General features: G+C 46.8%; 1 protein-coding gene across 2 annotated transcripts; it reads right to left on the reverse strand.

Annotated features, from left to right (window-relative positions):
* Positions 1-31: 31 nt before the first annotated feature.
* Positions 32-4013, reverse strand: PIP4P1 (phosphatidylinositol-4,5-bisphosphate 4-phosphatase 1). 2 transcript variants are annotated; one of them, XM_004584641.2, is made up of 7 exons: positions 3261-4013; positions 2693-2883; positions 2231-2337; positions 1726-1831; positions 1484-1536; positions 1308-1398; positions 32-852 (listed from the first exon to the last, which is right to left on the reverse strand). In XM_004584641.2, exons 1-7 carry the CDS (start codon positions 3400-3402, stop codon positions 709-711), a joined length of 834 nt encoding a protein of 277 aa, XP_004584698.1. In that variant the 5' UTR covers positions 3403-4013; the 3' UTR covers positions 32-708. The 2 variants fall into 2 exon arrangements, with proteins under 2 accessions (XP_004584698.1, XP_004584697.1); XM_004584640.2 differs by having other exon boundaries at positions 3240-3518.
* Positions 4014-19706: the final 15693 nt, after the last annotated feature.

Here is a 19706-nt window from a genome sequence, read left to right on the forward strand (position 1 = left end):
TCATTCATGCGCGTTGACCACTAGGAAAGGGCAGAGTCATGACCTTATTTATTTACAAGTACAGGATGAGTTCCTAACCTCCCCCAAGACAGCAATCCCGCCCAGCCCAGTCAAATACTGCAGCTGGGAGGTGAGGAAGGTTTGGAGTTAAGGGAAATACAGGACAAGGGGAACATACCCCAAATTAAATAGTTCTATGTACATCAGTTCTTGTGGTTCTGTACAATCAGCGGCTGACCCCACCCTCATAGGACATGGAATGTGGGAGAGGAGGTGGAGGGTACTGAAGCCAGAGCCAGCCCCTGGTGAAGTGCAATAGCAGCAGCAAGGTCCCAGCGGTGCTAAGGACCCGGAGGGACCCCCAGGGCTGCCCAGCCCTGCCGCCCTGGACTGTCTAAGGAACAGGAAAAGGCTCAGGGAGCATTTGGGAAGAACAGGGCTAGAACCGTCATGAGGACCCAGGCATCAGGGCAATGTTTTGTCTGTTTTACCCTCAACAGCAATCCTTGGAGGGAAGCAGATGGCCAGGGTCTCCTCCACCCCTCCAAACCAAGCCATGGCCTGGGTCCTTCCTATCTCTCCCCAGGGAAAAGGAAGGCAGCTGCTCGGCCTCCTTCGAGAAGCCCAGGGAGTCGGCCCAGTACCCTCAGTAGTGTCGTTGTCCCCACCAGTGAGAGGCCAGGCACAGTCTGTGGGTCATCGTGGAGCTCAGGAGAAGTTCTGAACAGGGTGGCTGACCTTCATGCAGGCCCAATAGAGGGCCCGGCCCAAACACAGCACAGCCAACAGGATCACAAATGCCCAGGCTGCATAGATGCCTCCATACTGCCGCGCCTGCTCCCATGTGCCAAACTGACAAGGAAAAGGGGGAAGAAAAATGAGGTTACTGTGGATTGCCCACTACTTCCTAGAACCCCCAAGTACAGGAGCAGAACTCAGATTTCAGTCCCTAATCCCTATCCACACAGAAGACACCTCCAGCAACTTTTCCAGAGCTCCCCCAAGACAGGGATAATCTCATAGCAACCCAGACAGACATCAAGTCTCTTTTGATACCTGATGACTGAGCCAGGCTTCCTAAGGGCAATTCGGCACCATCTAGTTCTATATTCTGGGATCCTCTCTACAGAGAATGGCTGCTTTGTACTCCTTTGCAGACAGCAGCCTGTCCACATGACAACAAACCAGTCCTTTACCCCCAGTTTCTTTCTTTCTTTTTTTTTTTTTTTAAGAGGCCTTACTTCCCCAGTCATAGCCTATGGAGATCAAGCTAAGGAATGAAAGGGGTTAGGGTCAAGGTTACTCACAGCAAGGCCAGTAGCAGTGACTGCCAAGAGTAAACCAAGCAAGAAGCAACAGACACATCTCTTTCGCGGGTATCTGCGCCCGATGGATGACCTGTGGGGAGGCAAACAACTTGCAGTGGTCCAGTAGCTTCACTGCACACACCACTCCGGTGCCGGTTCTGTCCGTAATCACTTACACTTTCCTGCAGTGAGGGCACCGTGCCAAGGTTCGGTCTGTGAACTCTGTCCACTAGGGAGAGAGGAAAAGACACTTAGAGAAGCAGGGACTTTCTCCAGAGAAGGCCAGAGCGGGGGAGCATGGGAGATGCATCACAACAGGACAAATTTTCCCAGGATTCATTGCCATTACCCTGACACATATACTCATACTCACTCCTGGCCTTTTCCCCCCACAAGGCTCCCCACACCCCCTCCTCACCAGAAAAGTATTCTTGCAGTGTCCACAGGTGACTCGGACACCCACAGGTTGTGGTTCTGGACTCAGAGGTCCCGGATGCACTGGTCCCAGATTGATGATTCTTTTGCTATATATGAAACAAAGACCTTATGTGAAAAGTTTTGTGTTCAAAAGATCCCCCACAATGGGACCCTAGCTTCTCTCTCTGTGTCAAGTTCCTCAGTTTCTAGGACACTTAAGATACTCTCTCTCCAGTCCAACTTCAGAGAATCCTGGAAGAACGCAGCTTCAATCCAAGATCTCCGACTCCCCTAGAACTCCACAATAATGCACCCAGGCCCCCAAGCTCTCACTTCTCTTGGAGGACACCGTTTCATCCCAATGTGTCTAGTGGGAAATGAGGAAATGGTTCCAACATTTCTGAAGTGCTGTGTTCCATGGCTTCTTGTCCTTCTAAATCCTCTAAGAACTCTACCAGTTTTCAGCTTTCCAATTTTTCCTACTCAGGGTTGCACCCGCCTCTTACCAGTAGGGCCGAGGACAGGCAATCCGTTGGGAAGTTACTTTGCAGATAAGCAGGCAGTTACAGGGGCATCGGACATATTTTTTCCCTTGAGGTGCATTCTTGATGGGCTAGAGAATAAGGGTGACATTAGCAAGCAAATCTCTAATCCCAATCCCTTCCATTTCCCTCCAAAATCACTTTGAGAGAAAACAGATAAAGAAGGTCCTAACCAAAAAGGAGAAATGAAAGCAAGCCTGCATCACAAGATCTGTAAATGAGAACTAGGCTTCAGTACCCGCGATTGGTGTGAAGCCACCCGGGCTGGTGAACATTAGCTGTGGGGAGTGGCTCCTGGGGGGACTGCTGGAACTGAAACCTGAGTTTCGTTAAGAATTCTTGGCGAATGCTTGGTGGGTCTACAATCAAGAAATTGGAAAGGAAGATCCGGGAAACCAAGGCCCATTTCCTATATGTGAAACTCACTGTGGCTTCGTTGCAGACACCACATTTGACTACATGCTGATGCATCTTGCCTTCCACATTGATGAGAGAATGGCAGACTCGGCAGGTGATCATGGGGGCACTCCCACTGTCCGGGCTGGTCAGCGGTGAGTAGGGGGGTGGGTCTTCCCCAGGCAACACAGCAGGATGCCCCTCGGGGAATGGGGGAAATGCTGAGGAAGAAGATAGACAGAAGGGCTAGGATCACTTACAGACACCTCCCCCCCAAGGATGCTCCACCGAAACAGGGAGCTTTCTCCGATTCCCAACCCTTCTGACCAAGCTCGGCGGGCTTCTCATAGTCGGCATTTCACTCCACTTCCTCAGAACCCCCTTCCCTTCCCACGCTCAGGATGCGATTACAGAGAGGAAGAAACTTTACCCTGACGCAGGTGAGGAAAGAAACCTCACCCCATGGCAGGTGCCACAGACCTGCACCTGACGCTCGGACCCCGCCTCCGCCCTCGGCCCCGCCTCTCGCCTCCTCTCAGAGCACCCCGGGGAATAAATCGGACCCGCCCCGGCTTACCCTGGGGCGGGGCATGTTTACCGGCTCCATACGGTGGGGCGGAGGGGGTCAGGCCTCCCCCGGGCCCAACCCCACTCCCTCCCGGCCCCACTAAACCGTTGCCGCCAGCGCCTCCGTCGATGGGTTCGGACAGCAGAGGGGAACGCTCTCCATCTGCCGCCATGGCTGCTACCGCCGCCGCCTCCCGCTCCGATCAGCGATCCGGCCGCTGCCGCCGCCGCCGCCGCCGCCGCCACCGCCGCCGCCACCGCCGCCGCTACCGCCGCTACCGGGTCCCCAGGGCGCCTGCGCGCCGCGAGCCCCGCTCACCCCGCAACCAGCGGCCTGCCCCGCCCCGTTCCGCCCCGCAGCACGTGATAGGCTGTCTCCGCCCTCGCCGTGCTATTATTCGCGGCGATAAGCCAATCCCGAGTCTAAGAAGGGCAGCTTTCCGTTTCCATTGGGTAGCGTGAGATGCATATCAACGGTCACATGACTTACCGAGAGAGGCTGAACTTGCAAAAATCGCACGTGACTAGAGGCTGTGCGAGCCATTGGAAGCGCGGCCCATCGCGCTACCTCCAGACCAGGAGGTGGGGCCGGGTCATGTGCTGCGGGGAGCTACGCCGCCTCGGTTGCGCGGGGTGACGTGACGCGTGCTCTTCTGCTCATTGGCCTAGCGACATCACTGAAACGCTCCTGTCCCTCTTTACGAGGAAAGCGGCCTCCCATTGGCTGGTGGTCCTGTGATTCTTGGGCAATCACTGTATTGGCTCGAACTTAGCGCCAGAACGTGAGGGCGTGCCTTCAGTGTGTTGAGGGGAGGGACAATCCCAGAATGCAGAATCTTGGGCAGTTCTGAGGACCGATCTAGGAGTGGTAGGCGATCAGGCCCTGTTAGGTACCCTCCTGGGGTGTGGGGGATGCCTTTCAAAAGTCAAGGATGGCGTTGTGGCGCCCACATCCCATAGTGGAGATTTGATTGCGCTCTGGCTACTCTGCTTCGCATCCAGCTTCTCGCTAAAGCTCCTGGCAAGGTGGTGGATCACGGTCCCCCGCCAGCCGCATGGGAGACCCAGCTGGAGTTCTCCCTCCTGGCTGCGCCTGACCCAGCGTTGGCTGTTGAGGGCATGTTAGCGAGTGAGCCAGGAAATGGACTTCTCCCCGTCTTTCGTCTCCATCCCACTCCTCTTCCTTTGTCACTCTGCCTTTCCAATAAATAAGTTAAAAAAAAATACTTAAGAATGTTTGCTAAGATCGTAATCCATGGTTTCTTGCTGCAATCAGTTCTAGAACAGGACACGAAATCTTAACCCCCCCACACACACTGATCAGATTGAAAGGTTACCAGGTTGCAGTGTCTGCGCCACTCAATTTTGTGAGCACTAACCCTTTAATGTTACACTAAATGTTCTTGAATTTGCCAATCATCTCCAAGGTGATTTGTCTTCTGGTGGCACATGGGACAGCTTCTGTGCCTTGAGCGAGGAAGTTGGTCATAGAGGTTATTTTAGTGTTTAAGTGAGCAACTCAGACATTTGAACAGAGAGCCTTTTCACCCACCCATTTCTGATCATCCTTATGAGGAATCTCAGTATCAAAATCCCAACTATTTGTTCATGGCTCATTGCTACTAAGAAACTGAATTTGCAGGCCAAACAGCCTATGTGACCGTTAGCAGTGATGGGCCCCAATTCTCATGAATCAAGGTCCATCTAATTCTGATTATCTCATAGGTGGCTCCAAGTAATTAAGTGGGTGCTTACCTTAGTTGCTAGAGGCAGGGTCTGTCCAGCCGAGTTAGGTAGGGAATGTGTGGTATTTCTCCTCACCTTGCTCGCTATTGTGAATTGCCCCTTTCCAAGCTATTGTGGACTGCCCCTATTAAAATTCTGTGGATGTGCTGTTCAGCGGGCCATATTCTGGTAAGGGGTGTTGGTCCCAGCTGGCCGGCTGGCTGGTCGGTCTGCTGGTTGACTGCTCTCTACCAACAACCCAAGCTCGGACATGTCAAGCTTAAATAACTTATGCAGCCAAGCTTGAATAACTTGTGCACTTGAATCGACTCCTGGTGATTTCTGGGGATCTCAAAATCTGTGCACAACACTTATCTGCCTCGGCTTTCACGGGAGAGATCAGGCTCTGTCACTCCTCGTCAGAGTTATTGTACATGGTACTAAACAGATGAAATGTTTAGGATTCCTTCCCTCCTACACTGAGGGAAACTTTATTCTTTGTAGTTTCAACATTGTTGAATGATTCAGAGTTAAGATCTGGGCTGACTGACAGTCAAGGCGTACTGCCCTTACTTTTGAGAATGATTTGGAAAGTCTTCTTTAGTTCTGTAAGTATGGGGTGGGTAGGCTATTATTTGGGGATTAATGGTGAAGGCTAGGCAAAAAAAAAGAAAGAAAGAAAAAATGATTCACTAAGAAATGTTTGCTTTGCAGGGTTACTAAAGTGATGTTCCTTAGCTACGCAAATACAAGATGCAAAGGTGCCCTGGGAATAGGAAATGGGAGGTACAATTGGTCTCTTTTCATATTTGGTATCCTCAACCATGGAGTCAACAAACCACAGACCAGAAAAAATATATATTATTTTTAAGTTGCAAGAAAGAGAAATGCTATGATTTTTAAGTAGAGACTGGGCGCCAGTGCAGTAATGTAGCAAGCTAATCCTCAGCCTGTGGCACCGGCACCTCATACTCGTTCTGCTGCTGCACTTCTGATCCAGCTCCTTGCTGATGGACTAGGAAAGCAGCTGAAGATAGGACCCGGCATGGTGGCCTAGCGGCTAAAGTCCTCACCGCGAATGGGCTGGATTCCCATATGTGTGCAGCCCCGCTTCCCATCCAACTCCCTGCTTGTGGCCTGGAAAAGTCGTCGAGGATGGCCCCAAAGTCTTGGGACCCTGCACCCACGTGGGAGACCCAGAAGAATTCCTGGCTCCTGGCTTTGGATTGGCTCAGCTCCAGCCGTTGCAGCCACTTATGGAGTGAACCATCGGATGGAAGGTCTTCCTCTCTGTCTCTCCTCCTCTGTATATCTGCATTTGCAATAAAAACAAATACATTTTAAAAAGCAGCTGAGGATGGCCCAGGTCTAGGGTCCTGCACCCAGGTGGGAGACCTAGAAGAAGCTCCTCCCTACTGGCTTCAGATAGGCTCAGCTCTAGTTGTTGTTGCCATTTAGGAAGTGAACCAGTGCTAGAAGACCTTCTTTCTCCTTTTCACTGTAAATCTGCCTTTCAAATACAATAAATCTCAAAAAATATTAGAAGTTGTCACTGGGTATAGGCGTTGCAAGCATAGCAGGTAAGCCCTGGCTTGCATTACTCACAGCCCCTATCAGCCTAGGGTCATGTCCTGCCTCTCTTTCCCATCCAGCTTCCCGCTAATGCATCCAATGGACTGGAAATGGCACTCATAGGGTTTGCCAGCACTGCAGGCTTTACCCGCTGTGCCACAGTGCCAGCCCCATCACATCTCTTTTTGTCCATCACTCTGCTTTTCCAAGAAAGTTGTATCTGACTGAACGCGTACAGGCTTTTCTTCCTTGTGATTTTCTAAATAATACAATGTGACAATTTATGCAGCAGACACATTGTGTTAGGAATTAGAAGTAATTTAAAGTACTCAGGAGATTGTGCGTACATTATATTGCAACACTGTGCCTTTTATGTAAGGGACATGAGCGTCCACAGAGATTGGCATCCTCAGGGGTCCTGGCACAAAGTCTTCTTCCCCAATCCCAGATATCAAGAGGCCAAAGGGAGATCATTCTGACCACCTGCTCTTGGGAAATGTCTCGTCTGTTCTATCAGAGGAGTGATCTCCTTGTCTGAGAGGACTACTTTTCCCTGAAGAACACCAGAGGGAAAGGTTTTGCCTGACCCCTTCCCGGACTGAAGCATAACCTTGACCGTCACTCACCAAGCCAAGGAGCAGTGTGCCCTGCCAGCCTCTGCCCTCCCCAGCAGCCTCACGTGGCCTTCATGGCATCCTGAACCCTCCCTGGGTTTTATCCAAATCACTATGGAAAGCAACGGGAACTGATAAAGGAGCAGACTCTGAAAGCCATGAACAATATGCTGGAAGCCTCTCAACAAAGCTCAAAACTGAAGTCCAGCCGGCCTCAGATAGTAAAGAAGAAACTGCTGTCCCCAGCCTTGTGGCTGCCCCAGGAGCTGGACACCTGACTTCTGTGCTGATGGTGAGGCACATTTTTTTTCTCAGACCAGCTTATAGTTAGAAGCTACTGTCCTTGTAACAAGCAGTTAGATCTTCCTTCCCACCTCTGCTGGCTAACTAAAGGCCTTCTGGACACAAAATGGGGAAGGAATTATAGGGCTAAAAGGGGACAGGCCACTTTACTGCTCTTCCTGCTTGTATTGGTACACAAATACTGAAGAATTCACTGAGGGGGGCCTGGCGGCGTGGCCTAGCGGCTAAAGTCCTTGCCTTGAAAGCCCCGGGATCCCATACAGGCGCCGGTTCTAATACCAGCAGCTCCACTTCCCATCCAGCTCCCTGCTTGTGGCCTGGGAAAGCAGTCGAGGACAGCCCAAGGCTTTAGGACCCTGCACCCGCGTGGGAGACCTGGAGAGGTTGCTGGTTCCCGGCTTCGGATCAGCGCGTATCGGCCCGTTGCGGCTCACTTGGGGAGTGAATCATTGGACGGAAGATCTTCCTCTCTGTCTCTCCTCTCTGTATATCTGACTTTGTAATAAAATAAATAAATCTTTAGGAAAAAAAAAAAGAATTCACTGAGGGGTTGCAACATTGTGTGTGTGTGCTTTTGTCATTTCCCTACCCTCATCCGAGTTATATTTGATGGTCATTTAGATCTAATTATATCTACTTAAAGTTAAGGGGAGAGATGGAGAACCGAATATAGTCCCACGAATTTCACAGGAATGGCTGGATAGAAATGTCTTGATTTTGTTTTGTTTTTCTTTTTGTTGTTATTGTTTTGGCTTTAGGTGGAGTTTTAAATTTTTTTTTTTAATTTTTACTGCAAAGTCCAATATACAGAGAGGAGGAGAGACAGGAAGATCTTCTGTCCGATGATCCACTCCCCAATTGATCGCAACGGCCAGAGCTGAGCCTATCCAAAACCAGGAGCCAGGAGCTCTTCCGGGTCTCACACGCAATGCAGGGTCCCAAAGCTTTGGGTTGTTCTTGACTGCTTTCCCAGGCCATAAGCAGGGAGTTGGATGGGAAGTGGGGCTGCAGGGATTAGAACTGGCTCATTCAAAGCGAGGGCTTTAGCCACTAAGCCACCATGCCAGGCCCTAGGTGGTGTTTTAATTTTAAGATTAAATGCAAGGATGTATGGGGCTGACTGAGTAGCACAGCAGGCTAGTCCTCTACCATATTGCTGCTGGTTCCTGTCCTGGCCATTCCACTTCCTGTCCAGCTCTCTGCGTTATGGCCTTGGGCAACCAGTGGAGAGAGACCAAGAAGAAACTCCCGACTCCTGGCTTTGGATCAGCTCAGCTTCTGCCACTGTGATCATTTGAGGAGTGAACCAGTGGATGCAAGGTCTTTCTCTCTATCTCTTTTCTCTCATTAGGATCTACTTTTCAAATTAGAAAATTAATTATTTATATTTCTGTTTAATAGAAATATATATTTTATATATATAAATAGGGATAGTGACTAGGAAGGACATGAAGTCTGTATTAAGTAATAGGAAAAATGTCTTCTCAAATAAATATGTGTGACACTGAAGGGAAGGTATGATGAAGTAATGCCTGAAACACTGTTTAGATGACTCTTATTCCTGCACAAACCTGTGTCCTGGTGGGTGTGGAAAGGATTAAGGAAAATGCTCTGTGTTATGATGAAACTACCCGAGAGTAAGGTCGTTCATTCTAAAATTCCCTTGGAGAAGCCATTGTTCTGCAACAGGACTAATTCACGACCTACAGTTCTAGGTGAAGCACTTGAGAGGAATCAGAGATGTTGTTCTCATGAGCGCGTAGTCAGAAGGTGCCTGGAAGCAGCTGGTTGCTCCCAGGAGGCCTCGTAGACCTGTATGTGTTAGTTCTATGTCTTGGCTCTGCTGGGCCTCTTTTTTTTCTTTTCTTTTCTTTTTTTTTTTTTTTTTTAAGATTTATTAACTGATTTTCAAAATCAGGATCATAGAGGGAGACAAATCTCCTGTCTGATGGTTTCTTCCTTAAGTTTCTGTAACAGCCCAGCCTGGGCCAGACAGAACCCAGGAGCCAGGAACCTCCATCCTGGTTTCCCACATGGCCGATAGGAGCCTGAGTTCTTGGGCCATCTTCCACTGTCTTCTCTGATGCATTGACTGGGTCAGAAGCAGAGCAGCTGGGACTCAAGGCAGCATCCAATGTGGAATGCTAGCTGCTTAGCCCCGCTTCACCGCAACGCGGGGCCCGTGGCTGGGCTGTGTGTAGTGTGTTGATTCTTCAGGTGATGATTCTGGAGACAGGAGAAGCAGGGCCATCTTTAGGTCTAGGTTACAGCATTATCACAGCTTCCTTATTACTGTTTTCCAGGGAACACAGCAAGTAATAAAACCTGCCCACATCCGTAGTGAGAACAGCTGCCAAGGATTTCGGTTGTGGTTTTCAGTCTATTGCAAGTGGGCAGAATCTCAGCAGCTAACACATCTACAAATACTCCTTAAATATCTACGCTAGGAAAGACAAGAAACAAGTTTCTTTCCATAAGAGATTTACACTCAGGGTAGGGAGACATAATTAAACATTCATAATCCAAAACGTCATCACTAGTCATCTTTTACTGCATGGAGAAATGTCTTTACTAGAAATGTAGGAGACAGCACAGACTACATAAAATAAGCCAAAATAATACAAGTTCAGGGACACAGAAGATCACTTCAGCTAGCCAGAACAGCAAGAGAAAATACATACACAGTATAAAGAAAAATGATTACACTGCTGGATTGGATCTGTCTCTTTACTAGGTCAAGAGGCAGAGAGATGCAAAGTCATGATAATATTTGTAACTTCTCACAGTTAATAAATAACTTTCATATCTATATTCATTTGATTTCAGAGCACACTGTGACAAGGACAGGCAAGCCAAGAAAATATTTATATTTTTTAAGGTTTATTTATTTATTGGAAACGCAGATTTACAGAGAAGAGACAGAAACATCTTCTGTCTTCTGGTTCACTCCTCAAATGGCTGCAACAACTGAGGCTGAGCCGATGTGAAGCCAGGAGCCAAGAGCACCTTCTGGGTCACCCTGCGGGTTGCAGGGTGACAAGGCTTTGGGACATCTTCCACTACTTTCCCAGGCCACAAGCAGGGAGCTGGAAGGGAAGTAGAACAGCCAGGATACAAACTGGCACCCATATGGGATGCTGGTACTTGAAGAGGGAAGATTAATCAGTTGAGCCACTGTGTCAGGCCCGACCAGGTGTGGAAATAGATTTTTTAAGTGTCATTTGTGCTAAGTGAGAGCTTGAAGCAGGACCAGAAAGTGAGATTGGGCCTGGCGCCGTGGCCTAGTGGCTAAAGTATTCACCTTGAGCGCGCCCGGGATCCCATATGATCACCGGTTCTAATCCCGGCTGTCCCCTTTTCCATCCAACTCTCTGATTGTGGCCTGGGAAAGCAGTGAGGATGGCTCAAAGCCTTGGGACCCTGCACCCACATGGGAGACCCAGAGGAGGATCTGGACTTCAGATTGGTGCAGCACCGGGCATTGCTGTCACTTGGGGAGTGAATCATTGGATGGAAAATATTTCTCTCTGTCTCCTCCTCTCTTTATATATCTGACTTTTCAATAAAAATAAATAAATATTTTTTTAAAAAAGGAAGAAAAGTGAGGTTTCTTGTTTTATGGCATTTTACACTTCTGTGACCTACAATACACATTGCAAAGGGCAGAAGCATAGAGGTGACAGAACACAAGATCCTTGGGGTAGAGTGGTTGCTTTGCTCAATGCCTGACATGGAGAAGCGGTTTGCTAAGTGATTATTAAATGAACTGACTAGCCTATACCCATCCTGAGCTAACTCTGTTGAGTACTGAGCAGTCCTGTTAGCTGCAGCCCCAAGCGAGGTGGACACTCAGCAGGGACACGTCATTGGGACTGGCATTGGTTCTGGCCAGTTGATGCCTATATTATTATTTTTTTTTAAAGAGTTGTTTATTCTGTTTCATTGGAAAGTCACATTTACAGAGAGAAGGAGAGACAGAGAGAAAGATCTCCCATCCACTGGTTCACTCCCCAAGCAGCAACCATGTCTGAAGTGAGCCAATTCAAAGCCAGGAGCCAAAAGCTTCTTCTAGGTCTCTCATGTGGGTGCAGGGTCCCAAGGTTTAGGAGCCATCTTCTACTGCTTTCCCAGGCCACAAGCAGAAAGCTGGATGGGAAGTAGAGCAGCTGGGACATGAATTGACACCTATTACCTGTGCCTATATTAAATGAGTTAAATATTTTATTATTATCTCTGGGAAATGTTGGGTATCCAATATTATACTTGCAATTTGCTTGACAAGAAAAATCAGGCCATGGCTGATGATTAGTTTGCTAGTACAACTATAACAGAACATCACAGATTCATGGTTTAAACCATGCATATTTGTTTTTCCTCAGTTCTGGAGATTTGAGCAGGTTTACATTCTCCTGAGGCTTCTCTCTTTAGCTTGCAGTAGTTTATTTTATTTGAAGGGGAGAAAGAGAGAGAAAATCTTCCATTTGTTTGCTCACTCCCTAAATGCCCACATCAGCCAGGACTGGGCCAGACCAAAGTTAGAAGCCCAGAACTCAAGCTGGATTTCCATGGAGACCCAAGCACTAGAGCTGTCACCTGCTGACTCGTAGGGTACACAGTAGCAGAAACCTGTCCTTAGGAAGGGCCAGGACTCAATCCCAGGCTCTCCAATCCCAGGTTCTGCAATCCCAGGCTCTCCTGGGGATGCGAGCTCCCCAGGCAGTCTCAAACTGAGCTGCCAACTGCCCCAAGTGGCCAATATCTTGCCGTGTGCCTGATTTTCTGCTGCTGCTTTTTTTTTAAAGATTTATTTTAGTTTTTATTGTAAAGTTATATATACAGAGAGGAGGAGAGACAGAGAGGAAAATCTGTCAATTTATTCACTCCCCAGGCAGCCACAACGGCTAGAGCTGAGCCAATCCAAAGCCAGGAGCCAGGAGCTTCTTCCGGGTCTCGCATATGGACACTGCTTTCCCAGGCGACAAGCAGGGAGCTGAATGGGAAGCAAGGCTGCCAGAATCAGAACCGGCACCCATATGGGATCCTGGTGCATGCAAAGACAAGCACTTTAGTTGCTAGGATACCGTGCCCAAGCCCTCTGCTGCTGCTGCTTCTAAGAATATCAGTCCTGTAGGACTATGACCCTACCCTACTGACCTCATCCAGGCTCAATTATCTGCTTAAAGGCCTTGTGTCCAAATATGGGCAAATTGGTGGCAAGCTTCAATGTATGAGTATTCAAAGAGCTGGAAATGATTTGTTTCTTCAGGCTTTCAACCAAGAGGAACTAGGATTGGGTGTGCCTGGTTAGAGCAGGGCAGGAAACATTTGTCTAATAGGACTCAAGTGTAGATTTGATTTTTTGCCCAGATATTTCACATGCCCTGTCACTTTTTTTTCCCTGTGGGAGAATAACCCAAGACATGGCTCCATTTCCTGTATAGAAAACACTTCTGGTAAATGCAAAATGAGTTAACCAGAAATGAGGGTGGTATAGAGAGCTGTTTGGGGGTAGAATAGAATGTAGTTTGGTTTTAAAGGATTTTGTTTTAGTTAGCTTTGCCCTTTGTTCCTTATGTATCCTACCCATTCCAGCTCTTGTTATTGTTTTTGTTTTAAATCTTTAACATTGAAGGACTACTTAGCAGAAGTCTTTGGAATTGAAGATACAAGCTGTCCTTTCTCTCTACTGTGCTGATCCTACCAGTGAGTGAAGTCCACAACAGCCAGAGTTATTTTTTTCCAAAGTAGACCTCCTGGGCCCAGTGGGCTAGCTAGCTAGCCTAGCAGCTGTAGTCCTCACCTTTAATGGGCCGGAATCCCATATGCATTCCAGTTCTAATTCCGGTAGTCCTGCTTCCCATCCAACTCCCTGCTTGTTGCCTGGGAAAGCAATCAAGGATGCCCCAAAGCCTTCAGACCCTGCACCCATGTGGGAGACCCAAGGGAAGTTCCTGGTTCTTGGCTTCAGATTGGCTCAGCTCTGGCTATTGCAGCCATTGGGGGATTAAACCAGCAGATGGAAGATCTTTCTGTATCTTTTTCTGTGTAAATCTGCTTTCCCAATAAAAATAGAAACATTTTTTTTTTAAATGACCCTGTTATAGGCCCGGCAGCGTGGCCTAGCGGCTAAAGTCCTCGCCTTGAACACACCAGGATCCCATATGGGCACTGGTTCTAATCCCGGCAGCTCCACTTCCCATCCAGCTCCCTGCTTGTGGCCTGGGAAAGCAGTTGAGGACGGCCCAATGCTTTGGGACCCTGCACCCACGTGGGAGACCTGGAAGAGGTCCCTGGTTTCCGGCTTCGGACTGGCGCAGCACCAGCCGTTGCGGTCTCTTGGGGAGTGAATCATCAGACGGAAGATCTTCCTCTCTGTCTCTCCTCCTCTCTGTATATCTGACTTTGTAATAAAAATAAATAAATCTTAAGAAAAATGACCCTGTTAATGGGAAAAAACCATAAGATCAAATAATATTTTCAATTTCTATATTGAAGTAGAGAAAAGTCAAAGATCAAGAACTTGTGATGGAGGCAGGGGTAATTAAAGACAAGGATGATCTGAAGAAATTTAACATCTTAGGTGAAAGCGGCAGGAATAAAAGGTGATTCCTAGCTTAAAAAAAATCCTATCATTCTTTTTTTCTTTAAGATTTGCGTATTTTTATCGAAAAGGCAGACTTACAGAGAGAATGATCTTCCATCCATTGATTTATTCTCAAATGGCCACAACGGCTGAAGCTCAGCCAATGCAAACCCAGGAGCCAGGAGCCTCCTCTGGGTCTCCACATGCATATGGGGTCTGAGGGATTCAGGTCATCCTCCACTGCTTTCCCAGACCACAAGTAGAGAGCTAGAAGGGAGGCAGAACAGCCGTGACATGAAGTGGCACCCATATGGAGTGTCAATTTGCAGGCAGAAGATTAGTCAATGGAGCCATTGCGCCAGCCCCAAGAATTCTAACATTAGTACAGAGGAGTTTTGAGATTTTATATTTTACAAATTTGTGAAAAATTACAGGGTGGACATTTGTCATGATAGTGGAGACCCAAGTTAGGACGTTCAGATCCAGTACTGGAGTGCCTGGGTTCCAGTGGGTACTCCATTCCCAATCCCAGCTTCCTCTTGATGTGCACTGTGGGAGACAGCAGGTGATGGCTCTTGTTCTTAGGTCCCTGGCACCCACCTGGCAGGGACCTGGACTGACTTCCTAGTAGCTAGCTATTGCAAGCATCTGGGGACTGAATCAGTAGATGCGAAAACTCTGTTTTTATCTCTGACTCCTTGCCTTTGCAATACATAAACTAAACAAATATGTAATTAAAAAAATGATTGGAGCTGTATTTGTTTGTATAGTTGCTGCTGTTATAAGTTCTATCTGGAGCCATCTCCCTCCACAAAACAACATGGGGCAGCTGTAGCACTTGTCCCTGCCACTCCTGTTTCTTTGATCTTGAGGATAGAAGATGGGTGTGTTACTAAGTATATGCCTGAACAAAGGAGTCCTTCTCAACAACGAAGGAATGGTAAGAGGAGAGAGAAGATAATAAGGCAGAAATGGATTATAATCACACTCAGGTTGGTGATGGTTTGATTCCTGATTACAGTAATCCTAGAAGTATTTTTTATCACAAGTTTAGAAAAAAACTCACAGTTGTAGGTTCTGTTACTTAGGTAAGGAATAGCACTATGCTATGCACTAGGGTAGCCAGTAGCTACTTGTAGATGTTGAGTAGTTACAATCTAATAAATATAACTAGGAGACTGAATTTTTACAATTATTTCATCTTATTTAATTTTATTATATTACCTAACCATATAAGAGTGAAGGTTACTTTTTGGACAAGGTAGTACTTTAGTTGGTGTTTCTTTCTTTTCTTTTTTTTTTCTGTATCTTAGAATGGGGTGGAGGTGGTGGGGAGGTGAGGAGGAAGGGGAAGAAGAGAGGTTGGGGGGAGGCAGGTAGAAGTGAGAGACAGATCCTTTTGGAGGGCACCTTGATGCCATTCAAGTGAGCCTGCAAGGTGTGGAGGGCGGGGATTGGGAAGGATTGAGGGCAAGCCCCATGGGATTGGTGTCTGAGACTGTCACAGGTGATTGCCTAAGAATGATTGGTAAGCGGGTGGAGTTGGGAAAGGGGCTGGGAGATTGGGGGTGGGATTCTCAGGTGAAATGCCGGGTTACTTCTGATTGGTGGTGGATGACTGGACTGGCAAGAATTTTCTCAGCTATGAGGAAGAGGAAATGGCACCGGGTCCAGGGTGGGATATTCTAATAACTCCTTACATTCCTTCCTTTTGTTATACATAAAGGAAAAGGGGCATTGTCTCTATGGTTTCTTCAAGCTGAGTTTACTAATGGCAATGGTTGCAGCCTGGTGGGAGGAATGAGAGATGGAGGGACACTTCTAGACCTGTAAAGAAACTGGTTAATGGTTTGATTAAAAAAAAAAAAATTTACATCTGAGTGGATGACACAGGAATGGAGCGAGGGGTTATTCAAAGTCCTTTTGAAAAGCTGGCTTCAGTTCTCTTTTTCTCTTACCCAGGCCTTCTTGTGCTTTGGTCATTGATTCTTCATTACTCCTGAATGATCAACGTAGACAAGGTAGCCTCACCAGGAACCAGAGACCCTGACTGCCTATCATCCTATCTGACTCCTCACATTTCCAAGCAGAGGAATGAACCCTAGCTGCAATTTTGGTTAGGTGGATCTGCACAAACAAGAGAGAAGGGGGCCCAGAGCGGTGGCCTAGCAGCTTAAGTCCTCACCTTGAACACGCTGGGATCCCATATGGGTGCTTCTTCTAATCTCAATTCCCATCTGGCTCTCTGCTTGTGCCCTGGGAAAGCAGTTGAGGATGGCCCAAAGCCTTGGGACCCTGCACCCACGTGGGATACCCAGAAGATCTGGGCTCCTGGCTTGGGATCGACGCAGCACCAGCTGGTGCTAGGTGAATTCATAGTTTGAGATAACCTTTTGAACATTAGATTAGGCTACATTCCTTCCAATAACAAAATATGTTTGCGAAGTTGGTTTTAGGAGATGCTCCTGATATGGAAACAGTAAGTAAGTGGTTGCAAAGTCAAGTCTCAAGGTTTGTTAAATTGTACAAAGCCAAGCAATACTTGCAATAAGTAAGTACTTGCAAAGCCATAAGTACTTGCAATTTTCTTTAGAATGAATTAAAAAAAAAAATTCTAGCTTCCATGTGTTTCTTTCCCACATGATAAGTAAGCTTTTGGGAGCAAATGGCCTAAAAACAAGACTGTGAAGTATTTCTCTTGATCTAGAGGTGCTGTGAGACATTGTTGGGATACTAAGTGCAATGTGACCTGGGAACCTGGGCAGTCTGGACTGGAGTATTGAGAACAGATCAAAGCAGTCTTAGAGGAATAGAATGTGGAAATTTGGTGTGAGATGATCTCAAGGGAGATGATGGACATTTCTTGGGCCATTCATGGATTGGGCCACCAAGTATCTGTTCACAACACTGCAGAAGCATACTTGTTCATAAAACACCCATTAAGGAAAGTAAGATACGTAAAAATGATTTACTAATGACAGGTGTAGGACAGGGCCCCAGATAGTACTTGATGTCCCCTGGAGTGCCATCCTTGATAGACCATACCTAAAAATGTGGCCTGAGGAGGTCTGCTACACATAGGGAAGGGAAGTGGGGAGAAAGAAATTAGGAAAGGATGACTTGTGTGTAACAAGAAAGATGTTGTCGGTTCTGTTACACAAAGAGGCAACTACAGAGAGGGACAGCACACTCTCTACTATTTTTTTTTTTTTTTGTCAATAGCCAAAGTTTATTAGTGGCATCATGCTTTTATAGAATGAGGGTCATGGGCCTGGCAGTGAAAGTCCTGGCCTTGAGCATGCTGGGATCCCATATGGGCACCAGTTCTAATCCCGGCTGCCCCCCTTCTCATCCAGCTCCCTGCTTGTGGCCTGGGAAAGCAGTCGAGGATGGCCCAAAGCCTTGGGACCCTGCACCCACATGGGAGACCTGGAGGAAGTTCCTGGCTCCTGGCTTTGGATCGGCGCAGCTGCTGCCATTGTGATCACCTGGGGAGTGAATCATCAGACAGAAGATCTTTCTGTTTCTCCTCCTCTCTGTATATCTGACTTTCCAATGAAAATAATTAAATCCTTAAAAAAAAATATGAGTTCCACATAGGATAAAGGAGGAGGTATGGAGAATCTTACATATTTCCCACAAGCCTGTCTACAGAACCCATCAATTGTTTCTACACCCTTGTCTGAAAATATTTGTTTTGTATATCCAATCCATTGTTGCCACTCATAAGATATTCGATCAATTGTTTTCTTTTTTTTTTTTAATTTTTATTTTTATTACAAAGTCAGATACACTGAGAGGAGGAGAGACAGAGAGGAAGTGGAGCTGCCGGGATTAGAACCAGCGGCCATATGGGATCAAGGCAAGGACCTTAGCCACTAGGCCACGCCGCCAAGCACGATCAATTGTTTTCATACAAATGATATCCTATCAAGTGTCCTTCTACAAATCTTTATTTTGTAAATTAGGCCTGAGGAATGTGTTTATGGAGAATGTGACCTTGGAAGGTGTATCACCCTGGCCGAGGTGTGGTCTGGTAAACTCCTGTCTTTGCTTGTCATCTACATGTACATGTCTTTGGTAGAATGCTTGTTTGTTGGTCAGCCCTGAGAAAGTTCACAGAAATAAGTGCATGGATTTCAAATTTTCTTACACCAAAATAAGCTTATGTTTCATGTTTCCCATATATTGACGACTCCCCACAAACTGCTGGAGAGACACTGCAGTAGATTGAACCCAGCTTGTTTTCCTATTGTAGAAATATTGCATCCTTTTGTTTTGAAGCCACTTACTGCAGAGAGTCCACTAAAATGAATTGTTTAAATTTGTAATAATTTAGAAATAATCCTGTTCCAATCCTGCCTCTGTGTAAACGGAATCAGATTTGGGGTATTTAAAAATAACACCTTAATAGCTGGACTTTATACTTGGTATATGTTTACAAGGAAAGAATCTTGATTGAATTTGAACTGTAATACTGCATCAAGGTCGAGGAAGCCACCAGGGGGGAGGGGCGTGGGGGGGATTCCCAGAGCCTATGAAACTGTAACATAATGCAAAATAATTAATAATAATAATAAATAAAAAAAAAACCAACACCTTCAGTAAGGAATCAAATACATGAGCCATTTTTTACTTATGACCCAATCGTTGAAAAGAATGCCTTCAAAGGTTCAAAACTGCATGGTCTCATTAGTGAAGTGAAACTTCAGTTTTAGACCACTCTCTTGTTAGTTTTGCTAAAATCATGGAATGTATAAAGACAGTAATAAAATTACTACGTGCCAGAATAATCCATTTGTTTGACATTGGTCTCAGTTCTTTACATTCCTTTTCCCCCCCGTACCAATGATGTTTCTGCTGTCGTCCCTGTCACTAACAGTTCTGGTGTATAGTTGATGTCCCATAAATATTTGTTCAAGGAAGGGGAGACACCAGCTTGGAGAACAGTGTGATTGGGCTATGAGTAAAATGGCAAGCAGCAACCTAGAGTTTCAGGAGAAAGAACAGGCGGACAGCTCCAATGACGAAGCTTTGGGCCATTGATTTGTCATTTAACATGAGGTGGGTTAAATTTGTAAAACTAGGGAGAAAAATAAAAATAACTGAATTTTTACTGATAATTTATGTAGTTGTGTTAGAAGCATTTTTCATCTTGGGGCAGGATTTTCTCTAGTTATCTGAATGGCATATATCCAGTCCAAAGGAAATTAAAGGATCTTTCCCATCTTTCCGTGCTCTGGCATCTCATCCTTTCGTGTCTGGGATCCAGAAATTCTTGCCCTAGAACTTTTCTTCTCCCCATCCGGACTGGACGTGTATCTTCTCTCAATCTCCCACAAACTGCAAGTCTTCCCTTGTCCAGGAAGCCAGACACCCACTCACTTCATTTTTTTTTTTCTTATTTATATGCTGAGTCTACGTACTGTTTCCCTACTCCCCAGTAACACCCTGCCTCCTGATCTGCCCTGACTGCCAAGGGAGGTTGAAAGGGAAGGTTTGTGACATAAAAAAGAGTAAGTATATGACCCACTTCATTGTATTCCGCCGTTGCGTTCGCTCTCCGCGGTTTGAAACTTGTTCTTTTCACGTGGCTTAGGGATTTACCTTAGAGAGCTGGGAGCCGGGTGGCAGGTTGAACCGCACATCTTGCGGCTTCCAGGCCTCCTTGCTGCAAAAG

The sequence above is a fragment of the Ochotona princeps genome, chromosome 6 (genome assembly GCF_030435755.1).
Source record: "Ochotona princeps isolate mOchPri1 chromosome 6, mOchPri1.hap1, whole genome shotgun sequence".
NCBI classification, from domain to species: domain Eukaryota; kingdom Metazoa; phylum Chordata; class Mammalia; order Lagomorpha; family Ochotonidae; genus Ochotona; species Ochotona princeps.